Here is a 22,806-nt window from a genome sequence, read left to right as displayed (position 1 = left end):
AGTGGGGAAGCATAAACGCCAAATGCCATCCTCCCTGCCAGGCAACTAACAAAATTACATGCCATGACAAACTGCAAGGGTAGGGTAAAATACAGCTTGGAATTCAATGCAGCCTCTTTTGTGAGTTCGGTATTACTAAGAAATAACAGGGAGAGGCTGACAGGACAATCAGCCACAGCATTGGCTGACTAATAACCAAGAAAGGCTGGGCCTCCATTTAAAGTGGTTGTAAATTATTGCGTGTCATTGTCACCACTGAATCCTTGTGTTTTCAAAGCCTACTTTAGCATTTACAGGGAAATGTAGAAGATTGTGATAGTTGTGTATCTTCACTGTTAGTTTGGTTGAGGAGGCTGCAGCACTAACAGTGGCTGGGGGGGGGGTTGTGGAGTTGTTACAGATACAGTATAATCATATATATTGTTTGTTGTTTTACATGTGCTCCATGTACTTTAAGTGTGTTTTATTCTGTTTTTCTCTGTGATTGAACCCCAGTTATGATTATGGATTTGTGGTTTGAATGCAGGTCACTTGAGACCTTAGGGTAAACCACTGTGCATACAGTACAGCCCTTACCTTACGGGTTTTCAGCAGCTGTTCTGAAATTCATTTTTTTAATGTTCAGAGTCAAACTCATGGAAGAGTAACCCCTTGAAAAACCTTGAATATGTATATCACATACAGTACCAGTATGGAGAGTATATAAAAACGAATCCACAAGACACTCAACCATCATCATGAGATGTATTTATGGATACTATTTTTACATCTAACCTTATTATTCAGTACAATGTATGTCATATTTACATAATGTAGGCAACTCAAATTATTCTAATATTACATAGTTGTACTTAACAGACTTTTACACTTCTAATAACTTTCAAAGAGTCAGTCAGTAGTAGGGTTAACATCATTGGTTCTTAAGAATGAACAATGTTTAAAACAAAATGTGTTTCAGCTGACTGGACAGTATTTTACAAGGCTGTAGACCCTATAGACCCCTCAAACTCAACTCTGGACCTCGAAGCCAGTGCCACTGCATTTCTCCATTGTTCCCCTCTGATCAGGGACAGATTTAGACCTGGGACACCAGGTGTGTGCAATTAATTATCAGGTAGAACAAAAAACCAGCATGCTCCAGACCTCATAGGGTAAGGTTCTGAGTACCCCTGCTATAGACTATTGCCTCAGTATTCAACCATATGATGCCAGTTTTCACACATTCAATAAGTAACGACTTTGACAAAACTACAGTAGAGCAATAACCTCTGAGATAAAATGTAAAATTATATAGAAAGTTGACTCCATAAAAGTCTTGGAAGTCTTGCCCATGGAAGGCTCTTGAAGAGGTAAAGTGTGCCAATACCAGTCTATCTAAAGGTTGCCAATTTTATCTGGCACTAGATAAACCTTTCTAATTCATATATTTTCAATGACTCACACAGTACTTCATCAAAACGAAATGAAAGTGACTTGTATATGAATACAATTGTTCACTTGTGGACATTGCCCCTTAGAAGCTATTCTCTTTAGCTATAGAGCGACGGATACCTTTTGACTTAAGTAGATAGTGAGTGGAGCAGAGAGAATGTACGGGTCACATTCTTAGCGATGAGAAACATGATTATAAACTGGATGTGTTCAATGTGCGTGTATCTCTTTGAAAGTGGGATGACCAACTCTTCTACGAGAACTCATTCCATATAGATTAGATATGCTTAGCTACAGAGAAAACATTTGATTGAGGTTCCCCATAAGGGATATTTCTATGCTGTTCTGAAGCACAAAAAAACATCCACTATCCATCCTAAGCCCATATTATATTTAAACAGGAAGTAAGCACTAAAATGAACCATCTTGTATTTCGAATCTTCTTTTAAAATCTAAGCTTTCTTATCCACTAACCTTCACAGCCGAGATCTGAGACCTGACTTGCAAGCACACCTATGTGTATTGCTTTGAAGTGTTGGAGTGTGTGATATCAAGTCCACCAAAGTGAGCTGCAACCATATTTTAAAGGGATGTGATATGGGGAGGAGAGAGAATGAAAGAGAAAGAAAGAGATCCTCTCTATGGCCTTCTTTCTTTATCCGCATCTATCCACAGCCACATTCTCTATGGGGCAGCTGGCTACGGTGCTCTACTCGGCTCCCAACAGAAAATCACAGGATCCCCACACCCCTCATTTGACACAGTGAGGGGTTTGTGAGCTTGCTCAGGTCCAGGACCAGGCAGGAACACACAGAGAGGAAGAGGTGTGTGTGTGTGGGGGGGGCTTACTGTAGTAATCAGGCCCCATGCTGTCATTAGACAGCGCTCTGAGGGGACTTTGGGGGCAATGTGTAACAAAACAACAGGCAGAATGAAAGAGAGTGAAATTATATGAGAATGGGCACAGACATGAGCTGTGGTCCGACACCCAGGGGAAAGTCCCACATGGCTGTCAGCATCCATTTTACTCCCCTCATTTATAACAGTATGGTAGAGAACTCATGCCCCAGCAGCTTAGACCTCATGTAACGCTATTCACATATAGCGTATGATGAAATTAAAGACCAAGAAAAGATTTTCTCACTACAGCTTTTATGAATAAACAAATACTTTATTACATAATTTCAAATAATGAAATGACCCTCTACCCTCCAGTGTTTCTGATGAAATGTTTAATAACTCTACTGTACATGTGGATGTTCATACCAAGGTTGTTATAGTTTCATATTGTGTACAAAGAATGTGGATTTTATTAACAAAAATGTCCCTTTTAATTTTTCTGCAGGAATTGCGGGCACTCCAGTGATCTTCAATGTTAACGGAGATGCCCCTGGTCGCTATGAGATCTATCAGTACCAGATGAAACACAACACCACAGAATACAAGATCATCGGCCACTGGGCAGACCAGCTCCATTTAGAAGTATGGCTATTTCTCTCATTATGACTTCCACTTGTTTATTGCATGGCACCAGTCAAGGTTTTCAGTAATGTGAATCCAAGTAAATAACATATGCAGTTAGAAATAGAGTCTGTGAAGGTTTATACAGTACACCATATTTTTAGGTGAAAAAAGATGCACTGGCTAAAAACATGTCATATTAAACCATGATATGAATGCATTATTCATTACTGTATCCATAGCAGTCCATGCACCTTGCCTTGAGTTGGGTTGCTTTACCATCAAATTCATTCAGGACCTGGGATTTATCTATATCACAATAGGGCAGTAGATATCAGGGGCCGGCTGTGGGGTTACTGTTGCACACTAAATCCAGTTTTACCATTTTCATAGATTCCCCCTAGCTGTTGTGAAATGCAGGCCCAGGGATAGAGATAGTAATATTCACAAAACGCTAACAACCATGTTGCCATTCAGAGATTGTTTACTTAGCTGATTCAGATTCTAAACCAGGCCATTTCAGGTAACCTGCAGGCATCCAAAACATATGATAATAAACAAAATAATGGCAAAAAGACAAGGTCATTATGTAAAAGCCTTACCATATTTCCACATTTGCTCATTCTACCTAATTAGGTGGAAAGTGTCTTTTAAGCAAGGCTTATGTGGCTGAGAAGAGGACAGATACATTATGTCGTTTCCTGCTGAGTTACACTATTTGCAAAAGTATGTGGACACCCATTCAAATGAGTGGATTCGGCTATTTCAGCCACACCCATTGCTGACTGAGGTGTAAAATTGATCACACGGCCATGCAACCTCCATAGCCAACATTGGCAGTAGAATGGCATTACTGAAGAGCTCAGTGACTTTCAACCTGGCACCGTCATTGGATACCACCTTTCCAACAAGTCGGTTTGTGAAATTTCTGCCCTGCTAGAGCTGCCCAGGTCAACTGTAAGTGCTGTTATTGTAAAGTGGAAACATCTAGGAGCAACAACAGCTCAGCCTCGAAGTGGTAGGCCACACAAGTTCACGGAATGGGACCGCCGAGTGCTGAATCGCGTAAAAATCGTCTGTCCTCGGTTGCAACACTCACTACCAAGTTCCAAACTCCTTCTGGAAGCAACGTCAGCACAAGAACGGTTTGTCGGGAGCTTCATGAAATGGGATTCCAATGCCGAGCAGCCGCACACAAGCCTAAGATCACCATGCACAATGCTAAGCGTCGGCTGGAGTGGTGTAAAGCTCGCCACCATTGGACTCTGGAGCAGTGGAAACGTGTTTTCTGGAGTGATGAATCACACTTCACCATCTGGCAGTCCGACGGATGAATCTTGGCAGATGCCAGGAGAGAATGCTACCTGCCCCAATGCATAGTGCCAACTGTAAAGTTTGGTGGGGGAGGAATAATGGTTTGGGGCTGTTTTTCATGGTTTGGGCTAGGCCCCTTAGTGCCAGTGAAGTGAAATCTTAACTCTGCAGTATACAATGACATTCTAGACGATTCTTTGCAGAAATGGTTTGTTGAGATCGTTGTGGAAGAACTTGACTGGCCTGCACAGAGACATGACCTCAACCCCATCAATTACCTTTGGGATAAATTGGAACACTGACTGTGAGCCAGGCCTATTAACCCAACATCAATGCCCAACCTCACTAATGCTCTTGTGGCTGAATGGAAGCAAGTCCCCGGCAGCAATGTTCCAACATCTAGTGGAAAGCCTTCCCAGAAAAGTGGAGGCTGTTATAGCAGCAAAGGGGGGACCAACTCCATATTGGTGTAGTCGTCTTGTTAGATGGTGTTTTTTTTAAATGGTCCTTAAAAACAGATGTCTTTCATCCCACCCCCTTGTGTTTGGATTTATTCTAATCCACTAAAAGTTAATTGAATTGTGCCCTCATGCATATGTAATATTCCTTTTTAATATGCAACAACATAAACAAGATAGTTGCGGCCACACAACTTTAACAGGCAGCTCAACCGAGTGGGTCATCTACATTTTGGCCAATTGTATTCCTGAATGCTGGTCATTGACCTAATGCACAGCCAACAATTCCTGTCCTTTCAAAATAGAAGTTTACCCTTCTAAATTAATTATATTCAATTTACTATCTATTAAGTTATATATGAATAGCTTTTAATTAATATATTAATACCAAGAAAGTGATATTTCTCCATTTCTATTTTAGATTTAAAATGATAAAATAGTAACAAAGTATAGTTTTATTGACCTATTAATGAACTGCTGTTAATGTAAATGGTTAGCTTACTGATATATCCTAGATCCCTAGTTAACCGTTGGTAATCTGAACATAGTAGACTACATCATTTCTGAAGAGGTGTCATTTCAGAATGAGGGGTGCTGTAGCTCTGCTGGTGTTGTTATTCTGTCTGTCGAGGGCATGAGCTCAGGAAAGGAGGAGGGGTCAGAGAATGACATCATTCAACAGAGTGACAATGAACAGGTAGTGAGCAGGGTGAGGGATTCAGATTAAGAGCCAAAGGCCTGAGGAAACAGAGACAACCCACAACTGACTGGCAAGGCCACCACACACACACCTGCAGTACACTCCTCTCCCCCGCCCCCTTCCCCTGCCTGCCTGCCTGCCTGCCTGCCTGCCTGCCTGCCTGCCTGCCTGCCTGCCTGCCTGTCTGCCTGCCATGTACTCAATCATACTTATACATTCATTATATATACCCATTGATTCTTAAAGAATCTAACTTATAAATGCCTTATGAGCTTAGTTCAACTGTCATACCCCATCAGAACCCAAAATAAAATACTGTTTTACTCCAATGTTTGTAAAGAATGTAAATGTAAACAAACACTGAAAACATGGTTAAAGCTATACTTTTGATATCATGGAGGGTCAGTCCTGGCATCCATACCTCCTGTCTATGAATTTGAGAGTGATAACATTTCTACAGGCCCATACCTCAGCTTTTTACAAAAATGATCAAGTTATCTACAGATCTTAATTTGATACTGTTTGCTACAGCAGGAAAATTATCCTGCACCAACAGGAAATGTGAATTATTATGTGTATTATAATTAATGGACATGTTTGTAGGGTGTGATACATTTTTCGTAAGGGAAAATCAAGTCAGAAATTTCAAAGGGGAAATTACAAACTTCAGAAGCCTTTTTAAACCTCAAATACACTACAAGTTGTTAATTCCCTGCATTGCAGGACAGTTATCCTGCAACAGGATATTAAAATTAAGATCCTACATCTGTACTGCAAGTGTGTGTGTGGTGGCCTGACCAGCCTTTGGCTCTTAATCTGAATCACTCACCCTGCTCTCTACCTCGTCATTGTCACTCTATTGAATGATGTCATTCTCTGACCCCTCCACTCTCCTCCTTTCCTGAGCTCATGCCCTCGGCAGACAGAACAGCAATACCAGCAGAGCTACAGCCCCCCTCATTCTGAAGTGACAGCTCTTCAGCTCGTCATTAATGGGTCAATAAACACTATCATTTTTGTGACTATCTTATAATCTTAAATCTAAAATAGAAATGGAGAAATATCAATTTATCTTCAAATTAATGGATGAATTAATAGATTTCTTAATATACTGAACAAAAATATAAACACAACATGGGTGGGCCTAGGAGGGCATAGGCCCACTCACTTGGGAGCCAGGCCCACCCACTGGGGAGCCAGGCCCAGCCAATCAGAATGAGTTTTTCCCCACAAAAGGGATTTATTAGAGACAGAAATACTCCTCAGTTTCATTAGCTGTCTAGATGGCTGGTCTCAGACGATTCCGCAGGTGAAGAAGCCGGATTTGGAGGTCCTGGACTGGCGTGGTTACATGTGGTCTGTGGTTTTTAGTTCGGTTGGGCATACTGCCAAATTCTATAAATCAACATTGGAGCAGCTTATGGTAGAGAAATGAACATTCAATTCTCTGGCAGCAGCTCTGGTCGACATTCCTGCAGTCAGCATGCCAATTGCACGCTCCCTCAAAACTTGAGACATCTGTGGCATTGTGCTGTGTGACAAAACTGCACATTTTAGAGTGGCCTTTAATTGTTCCCAGCACAATGTGCACCTGTGATATGATCATGCGGTTTAATCAGCTTATCGATATGCCACACCTGTCAGGTGGATGGATTATGTTGGCAAAGGAGAAATGCTCATGTAAACAAATCTGTGCAAAGAAATTGAGCGAAATAAGCTTTTTGTGCACATGGAAAATTTCTGAAATCTTTTATTTCAGCTCATGAAACATGGGACCAACACTTTACATGTTGTGTTAAAATGTATGTTCCATTATAGATAGTAGATGAATATAATTAAGTTAGAAGGGTGAACTATTCTGTCGTTCTGCCCCTGTGCAAGGCAGTTAACCCACTGTTCCCTGGGCGCCGATGATGTGTATGTCGATTAAGGCAGCCCCACCTCTCTGATTCAGAGGGGTTGGGTTAAATGCGGAAGACACATTTCAGTTGAATGCATTCAGTTGTACAACTGACTAAATATCCCCTCTTCCCTTTCCCTTATTTTGAAGGGACAGGAAGAGTTGGCTGGGCATTTGGCCAAGGAGAGACATTCCACATTTAACCCCACCCAATTGTGAAAATAAGTATTTTTTTTGGTTTATATGGGAAACATGAGACCAATAAAAAACAAGCCATTTTTCCATTTTTGTATGAGATAATTTTGGCAGTCAATTTTAAATGAAAATATACATATGATTTTTGTTTGGCATATTTTATCATCTCAACCAATGTAATTTAGTATGCCATTATCGGATTTCCATATTTTTTTAAACACATATTCAAAGACCGTTGAAAACCAGGAAGTGAACGTGAGCAAAACCAAACCTCATTTACCCCCAAAAATGTTTTACCAATTGTGTATCAAATGGGAAATGACAACGTTTTAAAATGTTGTTGACCTCTAAAACTTCATCACTTCAGAATGATATAATTACTAATATGTTGTTTTACAATTTGAGTAAATCTTGAAAAATATGCTCTACCAGGCAGTTGAGTTACCCATTAAAGGAATGCTATTAAGTCAAAGCTAGTGATAATGGACAATGGAGAAATATTGTTATGGGAATGTTTTATCTGTGCAAATACAAAACTCCTTTCAAATTGATATCAGTATTCCCTCTCTGGCTCTTATCTTCAATATGTTTCACAATATTATTCAGGACATGTAAATCTACTGGTAGTCTAAGCATATAAACTGTAAATGCATTCATTTACATGCATTTGACAAACAAATGTATCATATTTTATTAATATTTGATATCAGTCCTCATTTAACTAGGCCTATCTTCCATTTTAAGTAAATGAAGCGATGTAAATTCATGTATAATTTTTTGCTGATTTAAAAAGTCTATGCAAATTCCAATGCAAAATGTGTTTACTCTAATTGGGCAGCTCAACCGGTTGGTTTAAGTAATGCAAACATTATTATTATATTTTTTTTATACATATTTTTTGGGTGCCAGTTAAAGAGTTAATGACTGTTTTATTTGCATAATATAATTTTTCGATAAGTGCAAATGTTAATCTAAGTTTAATCAAATTTCATTAGGCCTATTCAAGGAAAATATGCTTTCATAAAGTACACTATAACAGTCACAGACAGAGAGATAACTCCTCCCCTCCTTCCCCTTCTCTCCACCAGACTAATGAGATGTGGTGGCCTGGTGGGACATGGCAGGTGCCCCAGTCTATCTGCAGTCAGCCCTGTCAACCTGGGGAGAGGAAAAAAACAGTGAAAGGTGTCCCCTGCTGTTGGCACTGTGAGCGCTGTGATGGCTACCAGTACCAGGCCGACACCTACAGCTGTAAGTTGTGCCGCTTTGACCTGCGGCCCAACGAGAACCACACGGCCTGCGAGGCCATCCCGATCGTCAAGCTGGAGTGGAGCTCCCCCTGGGCCGTCATCCCCGTCCTCATCGCTGTGCTGGGCATCATGGCCACCATGTTTGTGGTGGCCACCTTCATCCGCTACAACGACACCCCCATTGTGAAGGCGTCAGGGCGCGAACTCAGCTATGTGCTGTTGACGGGCATCTTCCTGTGCTACGCCACCACTTTCCTCATGATCTCAGCGCCTGACGTTGGAATCTGTTCCCTCCGACGGATCTTCTTAGGTCTGGGAATGAGTATTAGCTATGCAGCGCTGCTCACCAAGACCAACCGTATCTATCGCATCTTTGAGCAGGGCAAGATGTCAGTGAGCGCCCCCAGGTTCATCTCCCCAGCCTCCCAGCTGGTTATCACCTTCAGCCTGATCTCAGTGCAGCTCCTGGGGGTGTGCATCTGGTTCGGTGTGGACCCATCTCAGGCTATCATCGACTATGAGGACCAGCGCACGTCCAACCCGGACATGTCCCGTGGCGTGCTGAAATGTGACATCTCAGACCTTTCACTGATCTGCCTGCTTGGCTTCAGCATGCTGCTCATGGTCACCTGTACAGTGTATGCCATCAAGACCCGGGGGGTGCCAGAGACCTTCAATGAGGCCAAGCCCATTGGCTTCACCATGTACACCACCTGTATCGTCTGGCTAGCCTTCATACCCATCTTCTTTGGGACTTCACACTCAACAGAAAAGGTGAATGTTTACTTTAACAATTTTACTCTTGGCAATGATGCTTTTAAATGCATTACCTATTAATTCATAATCATCCAATTTTAAATGTTTTGTTGTTGAACTTTACTTATATTATGATAGCAACATTTTTGTTTCATTATATATCTTCAAAATTGTTTAAAACAATAATTTATGAAATCATTTAGTTATCCTTGACAGCCATTACTCATACTATCCTGTTTTGAGGAATTTTCAATTGTTGGCCGATTGAACTAGCTTGTAAAACTAGTTTGTAAGTAGCGAGCACTACGATGACAAGCAAATTAAATTCTCTCGTGTATGCCGAGGATTTGTCAAATCTGTCCAAGAGCAGATGCCATTGAAGCTAATCACAGAAAGGGGGGAAAAAGCATGTGATCCTCCTAGAACAGAGCAAAACTGGTCTACAACCCCCGTGTCTCGATAAAGAATACACATTCAAAGGTTTTGATATTATGCATAATGTGTACAATTTAATTTCGGTCTCCATTGGGTTCTAAAAATAAAGAGTCGCACACTCTATATATAAACTCCCAGTCATTTATTGGGTAAATCCACAATGTTTTGGCATCCCTGTGCCTTCTTCAGGGTCTGACCCTGAATGTATTTTTTTTTATAGCTTATAGTTTATTCGCCGTCAGTCAGCACCTCTACAGTCATGGCCAAAAGTTTTGAGAATGACACAAATATTAATTTTCACAAAGTTTGCTGCTTCAGTCTCTTTAGATATTTTTGTCAGATGTTACTATGGAATACTGAAGTATAATTACAAGCATTTCATAAGTGTCAAAGGCTTTTATTGACAATTACATGAAGTTGATGCAAAGAGTAAATATTTGCAGTGTTGACACTTCATTTCAAGACCTCTGCAATCCGCCCTGGCATGCTGTCATTTAGCTTCTGGGCCACATCCTGACTGATGGCAGCCCATTCTTGCATAATCAATGCTTGGAGTTTGTCAGAATTTGTGGGGTTTTGTTTGTTCAACTGCCTCTTGAGGATTGACCACAAGTTCTCAACGGGATTAAGGTCTGGGGAGTTTCCTGGCCATGGACTCAAAAAATCGATGTTTTGTTCCCCGAGCCACTTAGTTATCACTTTTGCCTTATGGTAACGTGCTCCATCATGCTGGAAAAGGCATTGTTCGTCACCAAACTGTTCCTGGATGGTTGGGAGAAGTTGCTCTCGGAGGAAGTGTTGGTACCATTCTTTATTCATGGCTGTGTTCTTAGGCAAAATTGTGAGTGAGCCCACTCCCTTAGCTGAGAAGCAACCCCACACATGAATGGTCTCAGGATGCTTTACTGTTGGCATGACGCAGGACTGATGGTAGCGCTCACCTTGTCTTCTCCGGACAAGCTTTTTTCCGGATGCCCCAAACAATCGGAACGGGAATTCATCAGAGAAAATGACTTTACCCCAGTCCTCAGCAGTCCAATCCCTGTACCTTTTGCAGAACATCAGTCTGTCCCTGATGTTTTTCCTGGAGAGAAGTGGCATCTTTCCTGCTCTTCTTGACACCAGGCCATCCTCCAAAAGTCTTTGCCTCACTGTGCGTGCAGATGCACTCATACCTGCCTGCTGAGCAAGCTCTGTACTGGTGGTGCCCTGATCCCGCAGCTGAATCAACTTTAGGAGATGGTCCTGGCGCTTGTTGGACTTTCTTGGGCGCCCTGAAGCCTTCTTCACAACAACTTAACCGCTCACCTTGAAGTTCTTGATGATCCAATAAATGGTTGATTTAGGTGCAATCTTACTGGCAGCAATATCCTTGCCTGTGAAGCCCTTTTTGTGCAAAGCAATGATGATGGCACGTGTTTCCTTGCAGGTAACCATGGTTGATAGAGGAAGAACAATAATTCCAAGCACCACCCTCCTTTTGCAGCTTCCAGTCAGTTATTCGAACTCAATCAGCATGACAGAGTGATCTCCTGCCTTGTCCTCATCAACACCCACACCTGTGTTAACAAGAGAATCACTGACATGATGTCAGCTGGTCCTTTTGTGGCAGGGCTGAAATGCAGTGGAAATATTTTGGGGGGATTCGGTTCATTTGCATGGCAAAGAAGAACTTTGCAGTTAATTGCAATTCATCTGATCACTCTTTATAGCATTCTGGAGTATATGCAAATTGCCATCTTACAAACTGAGGCAGCAGACTTTGTGAAAATGTATATTTGTGTCATTCTCAACTTTTGGCCATGACTGTACATACAATAATTTTATCTTGGTGTGCGCTAGCTCATATTTTTTATTCAGTCTCTGTTGGATATCATAAATGTACTGTCTGTATTGAGGACTATCGCTGTAGGAAACAAAGCAGCCATTGAATGTCCCTACAGTAATAGTCCAATTACTGAGGTAAGCTGTTTAGGAAGGTCATTTGGCAATACAAAGCAAACCGTGGCCATCTTTACAATGGTGAGAGCTGCATGGTAATTGCTGTTATTTTCAAAGAAAAGCATACAATCATGTTAACATATACACCCCGGGGGGACAGTTTTGTCTGAGCATAAGACATGTGATTCATCAGAGTGAGACCTGCAGTCTTGTACACCCACAGAAGTTAGCACTGGCAGCATGTCTGTATTATATTGGCAGGTTGACATTTATTGTCATGAATATTGCCCTAGAGGCAGAACTGAGGGATATCCGCTAGATAGACCATCCGCAAAGTCAAAATTACTGTATTTTTTTTCTTTTTGGTCTTAATTTAAGGTTAGGCATTAGGTTAAGCAGTGTGGTTAGGGTTAGGTTTAAAATCTGATTTTGTGGCTGTGCCAGCTAGTGACCACTCAGCAGAGCTGCCTCCAGAACAAGATTCATGACGAATGCACATTTTTATTTATTTTTATTTGTTATCTTCTTTGGGATAAGGGGCAGTATTTTCACGGCCGGATAAAAAACGTACCCGATTTAATCTGGTTACTACTCCTGCCTAGAATATGCATATAATTAGTAGATTTGGATAGACAACACTCTAAAGTTTCTAAAACTGTTTGAATGGTGTCTGTGAGTATAACAGAACTCATATGGCAGGCCAAAACCTGAGAAGATTCCATGCAGGAAGTGCCCTGTCTGACAATTTGTTGTCCCTCTGTTACATCTCTATCGAAATTACAGCATTTGTGCTGTAACGTGACACTTTCTAAGGCTTCCATTGGCTCTCTAAAGCCGCCAGAAAGTGGAATGGGGTGTCTGCTGTCTCTGGGCAAAGTATAGGAGCAGAGTTTGTAAGTGATCAGCCTGGGGACAGTGAGACTGGAGATGCGCTGTCACGAGAACTCGCCATGTTTTTCTTTCTCTCTTTGAATGAATACAACGTTGCCCGGTTGGAATATTATCGCTATTTTACGAGAAAAATAGCATAACAATTGATTTTAAACAGCGTCTGACATGCTTCTAAGTACGGTAATGGAATATTTTGAAATATTTTGTCACGAAATGCACTCGCGCGTTACCCTTCGGATAGTGACCTGAACGCACAAACAAAATGGAGGTATTTGGCAAGCGTCCCACCCTAGTCAACAGTACTCCTTTATGCAATCGCGGTGTCAGATTTTAAAATAGCTTTTCGGCAATAGCACATTTTGCAATATTCTGAGTAGATAGCCCGGCCATCACGGCTAGCTAATTTGACATCCACCAAGTTTGGCCCTCACCAAACTCAGATTTACTATAAGAAAAATTGGATTACCTTTGCTGTTCTTCATCAGAATGCACTCCCAGGACTTCTTCTTCAACAATAAATGTTGTTTTGGTTCCAAATAATCCATAGTTATATTCAAATAGCTCCGTTTTGTTTGTGCGTTCAGGTCAGTATCCGAAGGGTGACGCGCGAGCGCATTTCGTGACAAAAAAATTCAAAATATTCCATTACCGTACTTCGAAGCATGTCAAACGCTGTTTAAAATCCATTTTTATGCTATTTTTCTCGTAAAATAGCGATAATATTCCAACCGGGCGACGTTGTATTCATTCAAAGACTGAAAGAAAAACATGGAGTCGTCTCGTGGACGCGCATCTCCAGTGTCATTGTTCCCTGCCTGACCACTCACAAAAACTCCTGCTGTTATTCGCCCAGAGACTGCAGAGACGTCATTCCACTTTCTGGCGCCTTCTGAGAGCCAATGGAAGCCTTAGAAAATGTCACGTTACAGCAGAGATGCTGTATTTTTGATAGAGATGCCACAGAAGGACAACAAATTGTCAGACAGGGCACTTCCTGTATGGAATCTTCTCAGGTTTTGGCCTGCCATATGAGTTCTGTTATACTCACAGACACCATTCAAACAGTTTTAGAAACTTTAGTGTTTTCTATCCAAATCTACTAATTATATGCATATTCTCGTTTCTGGGCAAGAGTAGTAACCAGTTTAAATCGGGTACGCTTTTTATCCGGCTGTGCAAATACTGCCCCCTAGCCCCAACAGGTTAACTAGGCAAAATGCTAGCCTGCCTTTTATTGGTTGTGATTAGTGTGTACAATGTACATTAGGGCTACATTACTTCACTTTAACATTTTAAGGCAATCTTTTGAGGATATGCAGTGCCAAACTCTCCGGGAACTCAGAGTAAAAACCACAGATTCTAATTGAATCACCTTGCAATCACATGGAAGGGGTCTTGTTACATAAGAAGGCTCTTGTTCGTTTTTTTCCCTTGAGGCCCCCACACCATAGGCCCCCACACCGTCTCTTTTTTTCGCTTGAGGCCCCCACACCGGCCCTTTTTTCCCCTTGAGGCCCCCACACCAACCCATTCACATTTTGTGCAAAAAAAAGTTTAGACAGGCCCACTGGGCTAAAAATGGACCAGCCCATCTGGCATTTGCACAAAATGCTAGATGACCAGTTCGCCCCTGCTCCTGCTTGACTGGTAGCAGGAGTAGAGTCAGCATAGGAGATTGTGGGTGGCAGCAGTAGACTGGCAGGTAGCGATAGGGCTCTGTTAATTGTGTCATTGTCTCCTGGTTGAAAGGAGGGTGGCACAGCACCAATCTCTCCTCTGTGTTTGATAAGGAGGACAATGCAGCTGATTGGCAGGGTTGTCAGGACAGGGCTAATCATGCATGACGATATGCCATACTCTGCCAATCTGGGATGTTTAACTTCTATGTAGAGACAATGAAGAGTATGGGTTTACATTGCTATGGCCATACACATGACATAAAGCTTAAAGAGCAAATATAAGATTTGCATAATGTGTTCTTAAAAAAAATATATTTAAGGTCTATCCAATGGTTTCTTCAAAGTTTTATAAAAAGGGAAGCACTGCAGCAAAAAGGGAAAGAGGTGTAATACAGTATGTTCTGTACTGTACTGTGGAAGCAGATGATACATGCTCATTTAAAGCACAAAACAGCCTTAAATATATCCCTTATCTGGTCTTACTTCAAAGGAAGCTTATGCTGGCTTCCAACCACTGCAAACGACAATAAGTAATGACTAACATCTCGAGCATTTTTGTTGCAATTAACAAACCCCAGCCAATGGGAATACAGAAATAAAAAAATGCAGAAATAACCATTCCTGAATGCAGCTAATCTTATTAATACATTAATGTTCCGATGTTTTTATCTGTTTGGAGACGCTGCGTGATATTAGGAACCCAGATACATTTCTGGCACGTGGGATAATGCAGAGAAGTTAGAGGTAGGACTGTAGATGGGCAGGAGTGTAATCGTGGTTGCTCGAAGGGATGACCTGTTTCATGAGGCTGCCCCCATCTCACTTAACGGTCCCTGGCAATGTCTGCCTTCCACTGACAAAGGCGCCAGCATGCACAGGGCCAGGGATAGGACCATTTGGATGGTACTGTAGCTGCAGTCAGGTGCAGGCAGTCAACACGAGGCACGGCTGGTGACAGTCCATTATGTTTGATTGATCCAACCCTGCAATCCAAGTGCTGCAGCCCCAACTCCAACCAGGTCTAGCAATTCCATACAAATATGCATCATTTGATCATCTTAAACGATAAGGCTTTTATTTCTAAGGTATTTCTTAAGGATAATAGGGTGCTCATATTTTGGTCATTTAAACCTATACTACGATGTGAATGTAGTTACCTTTAGCACCTCAAACTCTGGAATGAAAGGCAGGGGCTGAAATAGCAGCTGGTTGGAGGGAGCACAGATTTGATGCCTAATCACTTTGGAGAGAAAGCTTTTTCTGCTCCTAGAACAGAAATAATGGCTTTGCATGCTGAAGTCTGTCTATCGAGCACCATTTTCCTGCTGTGGCATGAGGCACATTGGCAATCATATCAGTTTGTCAAGGCGAATCTATCTGGATGAGACCGATGGACAGGGACAGGGGTCCTGGCCCCCCTCACAGAGGTACTCCACCCTGTACTCCGGAGAGGCAGCAATATTGTGCCGGGCTCACTCAGGGACGTGTGTAATCTTCTCAGGAGATTACATACTCCCCCTCAGTCCCCCTATTGCTCTTACTTTGCTCAGGCATCCTGTCTTCTCAACCAACGTTTCTTTAGGGGCTTCATATACTGCATACATAACATATATGTTATGATTCAGTAATACATTCTTTTATTTTGTTAAGTCTTTGGGACATATGGCAGGCAGCACAACCTCTTTAAATGTATATTATTGGCTGACTGAAGTTAGAGGTGCCAAAGCACCACTATAACTATTGTTAGATTAGTTATAGCTGTTGACATTCTCATGACAGAGGACCTGTCGGGTTATTCCCTGTTGCCATACCGCTCAGTCACTCATGATGTCTGCAAATGTAATGTCAGTCTCCACCTCAGGCAAATCTGTTAGGGAGGTGGCTGGGAGCTGTGTTTCCAATTTACACCCTTCTCCCTTCTTTCATCAGTCTCGGAATAGCTCAGCAACCCTATCCCAAAGGGAGATGGAATTATGTTCCAAATAACAAGTTGTTAACAAAAAGTATTTTGCCGTTTTGTAAGAGGATAACTGTTATATATGTTCACCACAGAGAGTACGTTTATCTGATGACAATCTTCCAATCTTCAACATATTATCTTCTTTATTTTTTACAGATACAGTGCTTTTTTATTGATGATGTTGTTTTCTACTACCATACTGAATCAGCCGTACTGCCTAACAATGCAACCAGATGACCTATATCATCATGTAATTCCATTGAGAATATTATATCATTTATATGGAGAAATCACTCTCAGGCATTGTATTGATGTTCTCAAGATGTCTCTCCTTGATCCTTGCATGTAGCCATGTTTTCTGTGCACAGCTGTGAGTCACAGCTGTCTTTACACTGAGTCGATTCCAACCCCTCTACCGCAGCCCGGGACCGAGGGCAAGACATCTGTAGTACAGTCACTCATTGCGAGGCCTCCTCCATTAGTCACATATCATAAACAAACAAATAAACACACCAATAAAAACACAAACAGGAGTGGATGAATCATGCAAAGAGCACTTGAAAACAGAACAGTGTGCATTTGTCCACTCCATGTGTGTTATCACATCTGATGGTGGGGGTTTGATATTGCTGGAGAAACTACTAGAATACTTAGGGGCACTCGTACGTGTCTAAGTAGAGTTGTTTTTGTTGTAGTCTTGCATAAACAATGTATAACTAGTACTAGAATGTACTCTCACAAAGCCAAAGGTCAATGCTGTCGTGGGGAACCATATCTTGAGTAGGCTACCCTCGTCTTACCCTCTGAAACTGGATCATTTCTGTCTTACCTTATAACAACGTTTCTCTTTTTCTTCTCCATCTCCCTCCTCTCCTCCACAGATGTACATCCAGACCACGACTCTGACCATCTCCGTGAGCCTGAGTGCCTCTGTGTCTCTGGGGATGCTCTACATGCCCAAGGTCTACGTGGTCCTCTTCCACCCGGAGCAGAACGTTCCCAAGCGCAAGCGAAGCCTCAAGGCTGTGGTCACCGCGGCCACCATGTCCAACAAGTTCCCCACTAAGGGCGGCCTCCGGCCCAACGGAGAGGCCAAGTCTGAGCTGTGTGAAAGCCTGGAGACACAAGGTTAGCACAAAGGACTTTGGGTTAGGGCTGGAGCAAGAAGGGAATAGAGATCAGGGAGGAGAGAGGAAATAAGGACACATGTTTAGTTATTACAGCACTCTGTCCTTGAGTTTATGCCTTAAAGTCATTGAGTAATTTCGAGGGGAAATTATTGGGCTATAAAAATGAAAAACAATCCTCGCTTTTATGTAAACATAATTGATTTCATTGTTATTTTACACCTCAACAGCTTTGGGAAATTAGCTGGTGTTATTTTCAGGATGCAGGGAATTGGAAGGGCATTTTTTTTCCTGCCAACCCGTGTGGCATTAAGCATTGGCTGATGCTCTAAAATGTGGTACTGTCTGCAAGCAGGACATAAAGAGCAGAACAGGGTGATGTGGATCGATAGGAAAGGCTTCATATTCAGGCATCATACTGTAGAGCTGGCCAGGTGTATTAACTCTCCAGCCTCCAGCCATTTCATTGGTGCAATAGCAGTCAGGATTATTGCTCCAACACTTCAGCTCCATCCGACAGTAACACAGCTGCCGTGGGCGGAATGAGCAAATTCCGTAATTGTAAAAACATGTATTGCAAATCATGGGGAAATAATTAGATTTATGGATAGTCACACTCATTCATCCATACAGAATGATGTTTCCCTGTATCAAATGCATCATCAGTAAATATTCCCATCACCTTTGGAGAACCAAAGCCAATGTTGTGAACATATTTGGAATTCTTGATTATAGTGCTATTTAAAATATCCAGTTGCACTTTCTCTGAATGTAGATGCTTCCCCAACTTCACAGTCTGACACCTATACTATGACCCCTCTGGCCCAAGCCAGGGGACTAACAGCTGCTCTTTGTGCTTGTGTGTCAGACTGTGATGAGGGAGGGGATCCCTATGAGAGACTTTAGACACACAGGTAACGGATGGAGAGCCTCTATCAACTTGCCTCTATCACTGACCACGTTTTACCCCATTTACTTTGTGCTAATGTTCAGTTGGATCCTATGCCTGCCTAAGCTATGTTTGCACTAAAACTCACCCACAGCTATAGCACCTTAGATTGTGTCAGACAGTTCTCACGCTCACATACACACCCTTGACACACAGACGTTGATGTCGGTAGACAATGTTGGCGTGTTGTACTGCAAATGGCCTGAGAGCGTGGTAACAGCGTGATGGCAGCCGATGTGGGGAGATGACACCACTCTGGGCTGAATGCGGGGGACAAGTGATAGCCGCGCGTCCCCTGTAATTTGTTTCCCATGTTGACAAACGGAGGAATTTTCTGTAATTGCTGTAAAACAACAATAAGAGGGGGTAGAAGGGCAAAGACAGATGGATCTGCCAGCTCCAATTCTTTCTGGACCATCTATTTTTTATCTTGGCCTCGGAGCGCATAAATATTTAAATAAGGTTCATTTATCAGTGCTGCTCTGGGAGAGGTTCTGGGTGGAATGCCCCCCACTATACATCCCTTCCCTCCAGTACCGTTGCCCTCCAACCACCCAAGCTGTCAGCAGTCGGCGCTCAGATTTATCCGCTCTGACTCACCCAATCAGCGAATGCTGTTGTGGACAAGATTGGCAGATTTGTGTGGCGATTACACTGCAGAATGAGCAAGCTGATGACGGTGATATTTAGAGAGGACACACCATACGTACACACATACATAAATGTGTGTGTGTGTGTATGGCAGGTAGAGACATATGGTAATGTTGGGTCACAGCATGTTAGGACACTGCCAGCACTGGTCTCTCAGTCCACTGATGGCTGTTATGCCCTAAGGCTATCTCCCCTGGATTGTCTGTCCATGGCTGTGACACCAAAGCCAATCCGAAAGCTGCTAAACCATATTCAAATGTATATTTTCTCAGGAATGACAACTAATATCGGTCACTTCAGGTTAAAAGACGTGAACATTTTGTAAACTTTATACAGTATCTCGCACATCTGGTAATTGAGTTATACAATGTTCACCATGTACTACAAAGACACATATTGTATTCTATTGCTCAATGTTATCACAATTCTAAAAGACGTGCTCTATGCTTTTCTTCAATGGTGTTATGTCTATCGACATGGTGCCGCTGCATGCTTTGCTTGGTGCACAGAGATCTGCATGTAGTTACGGAGCCTTGCATTTGAATGAGTACTATTGCATCACATACTACTGTATACTGTTTGTTAAACTAACTAACAGCTGCAAAGGATACTTTACCATGAAATAGTCTTCACTTATAGGTGAAGTTGCAATTACTGGTTACAATTTGTATTTTAAAGTCAATTCCAGGACTATATATATCCATGTGGAGACATGTTACAACAGCATCCTGATAAGGAATCCAATATTAGTTGTGTTACTAGCCGCATCCACATTTGTACCCTGCTCTGCCTGACTTTGCATCAGATCAAGGAAATCTGCATTTATGTGCAATTTACAGTTGGCAACGCATTTCTCAGGAAGTGAAATCATTATTTTAATACTAACCACAAAACATGAACATTTTACTCACTGCTTGCTATTCATATCAATTACCCTCTTTCACTGTTGGTTCCACCTGTACTCCCTGGTGACACTTGGGTCTGATAAAGTCGTGCATAAATAGAACCTGTGCAAGCAATCACCTTAATGGACTGGAAGATGAGCCCTTGACAGATGGTTAAATTAGCCTTTAATGAATTGCCAACATCTTCATCCACATCTTTTCCTTCCTGTCTTTTCTCCCTCTTCCTCTCTCATGACCCTATTCACAGCATTGGCCTCCAAGCAGACATACATCAGCTACAGTAACCATGCCATCTAAGAAACAGACAGTGGAGACCCGGCTCAGAAGCAACGACCTGCGTGTGGAATGAACGAACACCAGAACTGGAGCACCAAGATGCAAAAGCAGTGGGAAATGGGGAGAAATGAGAATAATCATTCAACAAATTGAACGGATGTAACTATTTTCAAGAGGACCAGTCAATGCAAGGCTATTGAATGCCAAACAAAAGCAGTGGGAAGGTTTCTAGGGGGGTGGGGAGGTGCGGGTTTCAGGCAGAGATGACAGTGATGTCTCCCCATCCCCTTTGTGACATGTCACAGAGACATCAGACAGTCACATTTCCAAATTAAGTCAGTGTTTTCCTTCTGGAGTTTATAGAACAGCTTTTCTCTTCTGGTGTTTTGTATGAAGCTGATTAACACACTGGCTAACTCCCTGACAAACACCCTGTTCTGTAGTGAATTGAGTTTTCTCTCTGTGTGCAGCGGTGTTGTATCTCTCTCTACCAGTGGTAATGTGCAATTATTTGCTTCCCCTTCTTCTCTGTCCTTTCCAATGAGGGTGAAAGGCTGAACACAATATCTAATTTGTCAATAAGACAAATCTGTCAAAAGAAGTATGTATAAGCAGATGAAAAAGCATGTTATTGCTGTGGGTTTGTCTTCGTTCAAGCCCCCAAAAAACAAAATATTAACCCTCAGGCTCTGTAACATTTACATTATGTTGTCATCATTTTAATGAAGGTCATAGTTGTGAAACAGAGAAAACAAATATGCAACTTTCCAACATCGGAATATTCATTGTTACAGCATGGGTCCAATAAATGTTTCCTTACCATCGTGGACAGTACATAAATATATCAGTGGGTTTTCCCAGATGATGGCTATACCATATCTGACACCATCTTTATGGTCCTTGTGTACAGTCCTAGAGCATGCCTGTGGGAGCATAATATGTACTGTGCTGTGTTGTCAAAATCTATAGAATGCAACATGTGAGAGGATTGCGGTTCAATAGTCCCAGTGGCGTTATCATTGTGGACTATTACACACGTGTTAACTTTTGCAGATGAACGCAGATAAAAATACGAGAAACAGCCATAAGAATTAGCTAACAAGTAAATGCATTGTATGTACTCCACATCCTATTTTTCTGTGAAATACAGCCTCGACACTACAGCCCATAGACAGCTGAAGTGCAGTGCTTCACTGCATCCAAGCTGGCATCATTACATGTGAGAAGATCCTTTCATGGTCTTGTTCCATTAGAAGTTCCATCTCAAGATGTGACGAATTTGGAATCTGTACCAGCAATGTCTAACATAACATATAGGCATTTGATGGCACGTTAGGTAATGGTACAAAACACACTCTTTGGAGCATCAGCAGTGTTCTCCATCCAGTGTTCACCATCCTTAGTTATGTTATTGACTCTTTTGCAAGGCACCTGTGATTTCAGTAAAAGCGCTTGTTCCTTTCATGTTACTAAGAGAGAGGAAGTCGCTCCAAATCCACAAGTGAATTAGCTTTAAGAGTAAGCCTATCCCTGCCAGCTCAATAGAGGAAACCACTGCATAAAAATAACAACAAACAGAGCTCTCATCTCCTTCTGTATTGTGTCATGGATCCAATGTTGTTAGTCATACTGTGTTGTTAGTCTAATTTCATCATTCCATTTCTGGAAAAGTACTCAGCATTAATGTTATAGTATCAAAGCCAGTCACTTAATATAGTAAGAAATAGATTGGCAAGATGCTGTGTCACAGCCATTCATATCATGATGTGAATAGCCATTGGAGAAATGATCCAATAAGCTCCAGAACGAAAACTACTGTAAAAAAAAAAGATAAATAAGATTGGAGAGAGGACAACCCTGTCTGTTAATTTATGATTCTCAGCTCTCTGCTTCAACAAAGATCCCAGATGTTGCAGCAAAATAAAATGTTTGTATTTTTCATTGTTTAAAGATAAGGTGTTGTCTGATTGTTTGTGTTTGTGAATATGATGATTTACTGCTTTTTGCCTCCAATTCATCTCATTTTTTCCAACACTTTGTCTGTGTTGCAAAATAGTGTGTAAGTGCTGAATGGCAAGTTAATGTACGTTATTAAAAATGTATTGATCATGTCTGCTTTATGTACTGACCTATTAAAAAAGAAAAAAAAAAAGAAAAAATACAGTGCCTGGATATTTATGAATTATCTATAGAAAACATGAAAATGTGTAGAGCATGTAAATTTTTATACAAGATATTTCTAATAAAATACTGTTTTGCAAAAAAACGAAACTGTTGCTTTTTTTATTGTTAAGGTCAGAATATGACATGTTATTGATTACCTTGTCTCTGGGGAAATCATAGTACTCTTGGAGTCCAAGAGATAGGGATATAGAGCCCAAGAGATGTGGGGAGAGCTTTTTACTTGAGCCAGTTGGAACAAATCATCATTAGTGTTCTCTATCTGCAGGACATACTGTACAGTACTGTAGTGAAGACAATACACAGGCAGGGGGGGTAACAAGCTTGCCCTAGCACCACCCTTGCA

The 22,806-nt window shown here is 41.7% G+C and overlaps 1 protein-coding gene across 3 annotated transcripts in view; it reads left to right on the top strand.

Annotated features, from left to right (window-relative positions):
• LOC115168131 (metabotropic glutamate receptor 4) overlaps nt 1-22,539 on the top strand; it is a 330,740-nt gene extending 308,201 nt beyond the window's left edge. For all 3 annotated transcript variants that reach the window (XM_029723096.1, XM_029723097.1, XM_029723098.1), the window contains exons 8-11: nt 2,777-2,913; nt 8,548-9,483; nt 17,253-17,499; nt 20,251-22,539. In XM_029723096.1, coding sequence (XP_029578956.1) covers nt 2,777-2,913; nt 8,548-9,483; nt 17,253-17,499; nt 20,251-20,300 — 1,370 coding nt within the window. In that variant the 3' untranslated portion in view covers nt 20,301-22,539. The remainder of the gene's footprint in view (nt 1-2,776; nt 2,914-8,547; nt 9,484-17,252; nt 17,500-20,250) is intronic.
• The last annotated feature ends 267 nt before the right edge of the window (nt 22,540-22,806 follow it).

The sequence above is a fragment of the Salmo trutta genome, chromosome 30 (assembly GCF_901001165.1).
Source record: "Salmo trutta chromosome 30, fSalTru1.1, whole genome shotgun sequence".
Lineage (NCBI taxonomy): Eukaryota > Metazoa > Chordata > Actinopteri > Salmoniformes > Salmonidae > Salmo > Salmo trutta.
The sequence above is the reverse complement of the archived record's forward strand: the minus strand, read 5'-3'. Positions and strand labels throughout refer to the sequence as shown.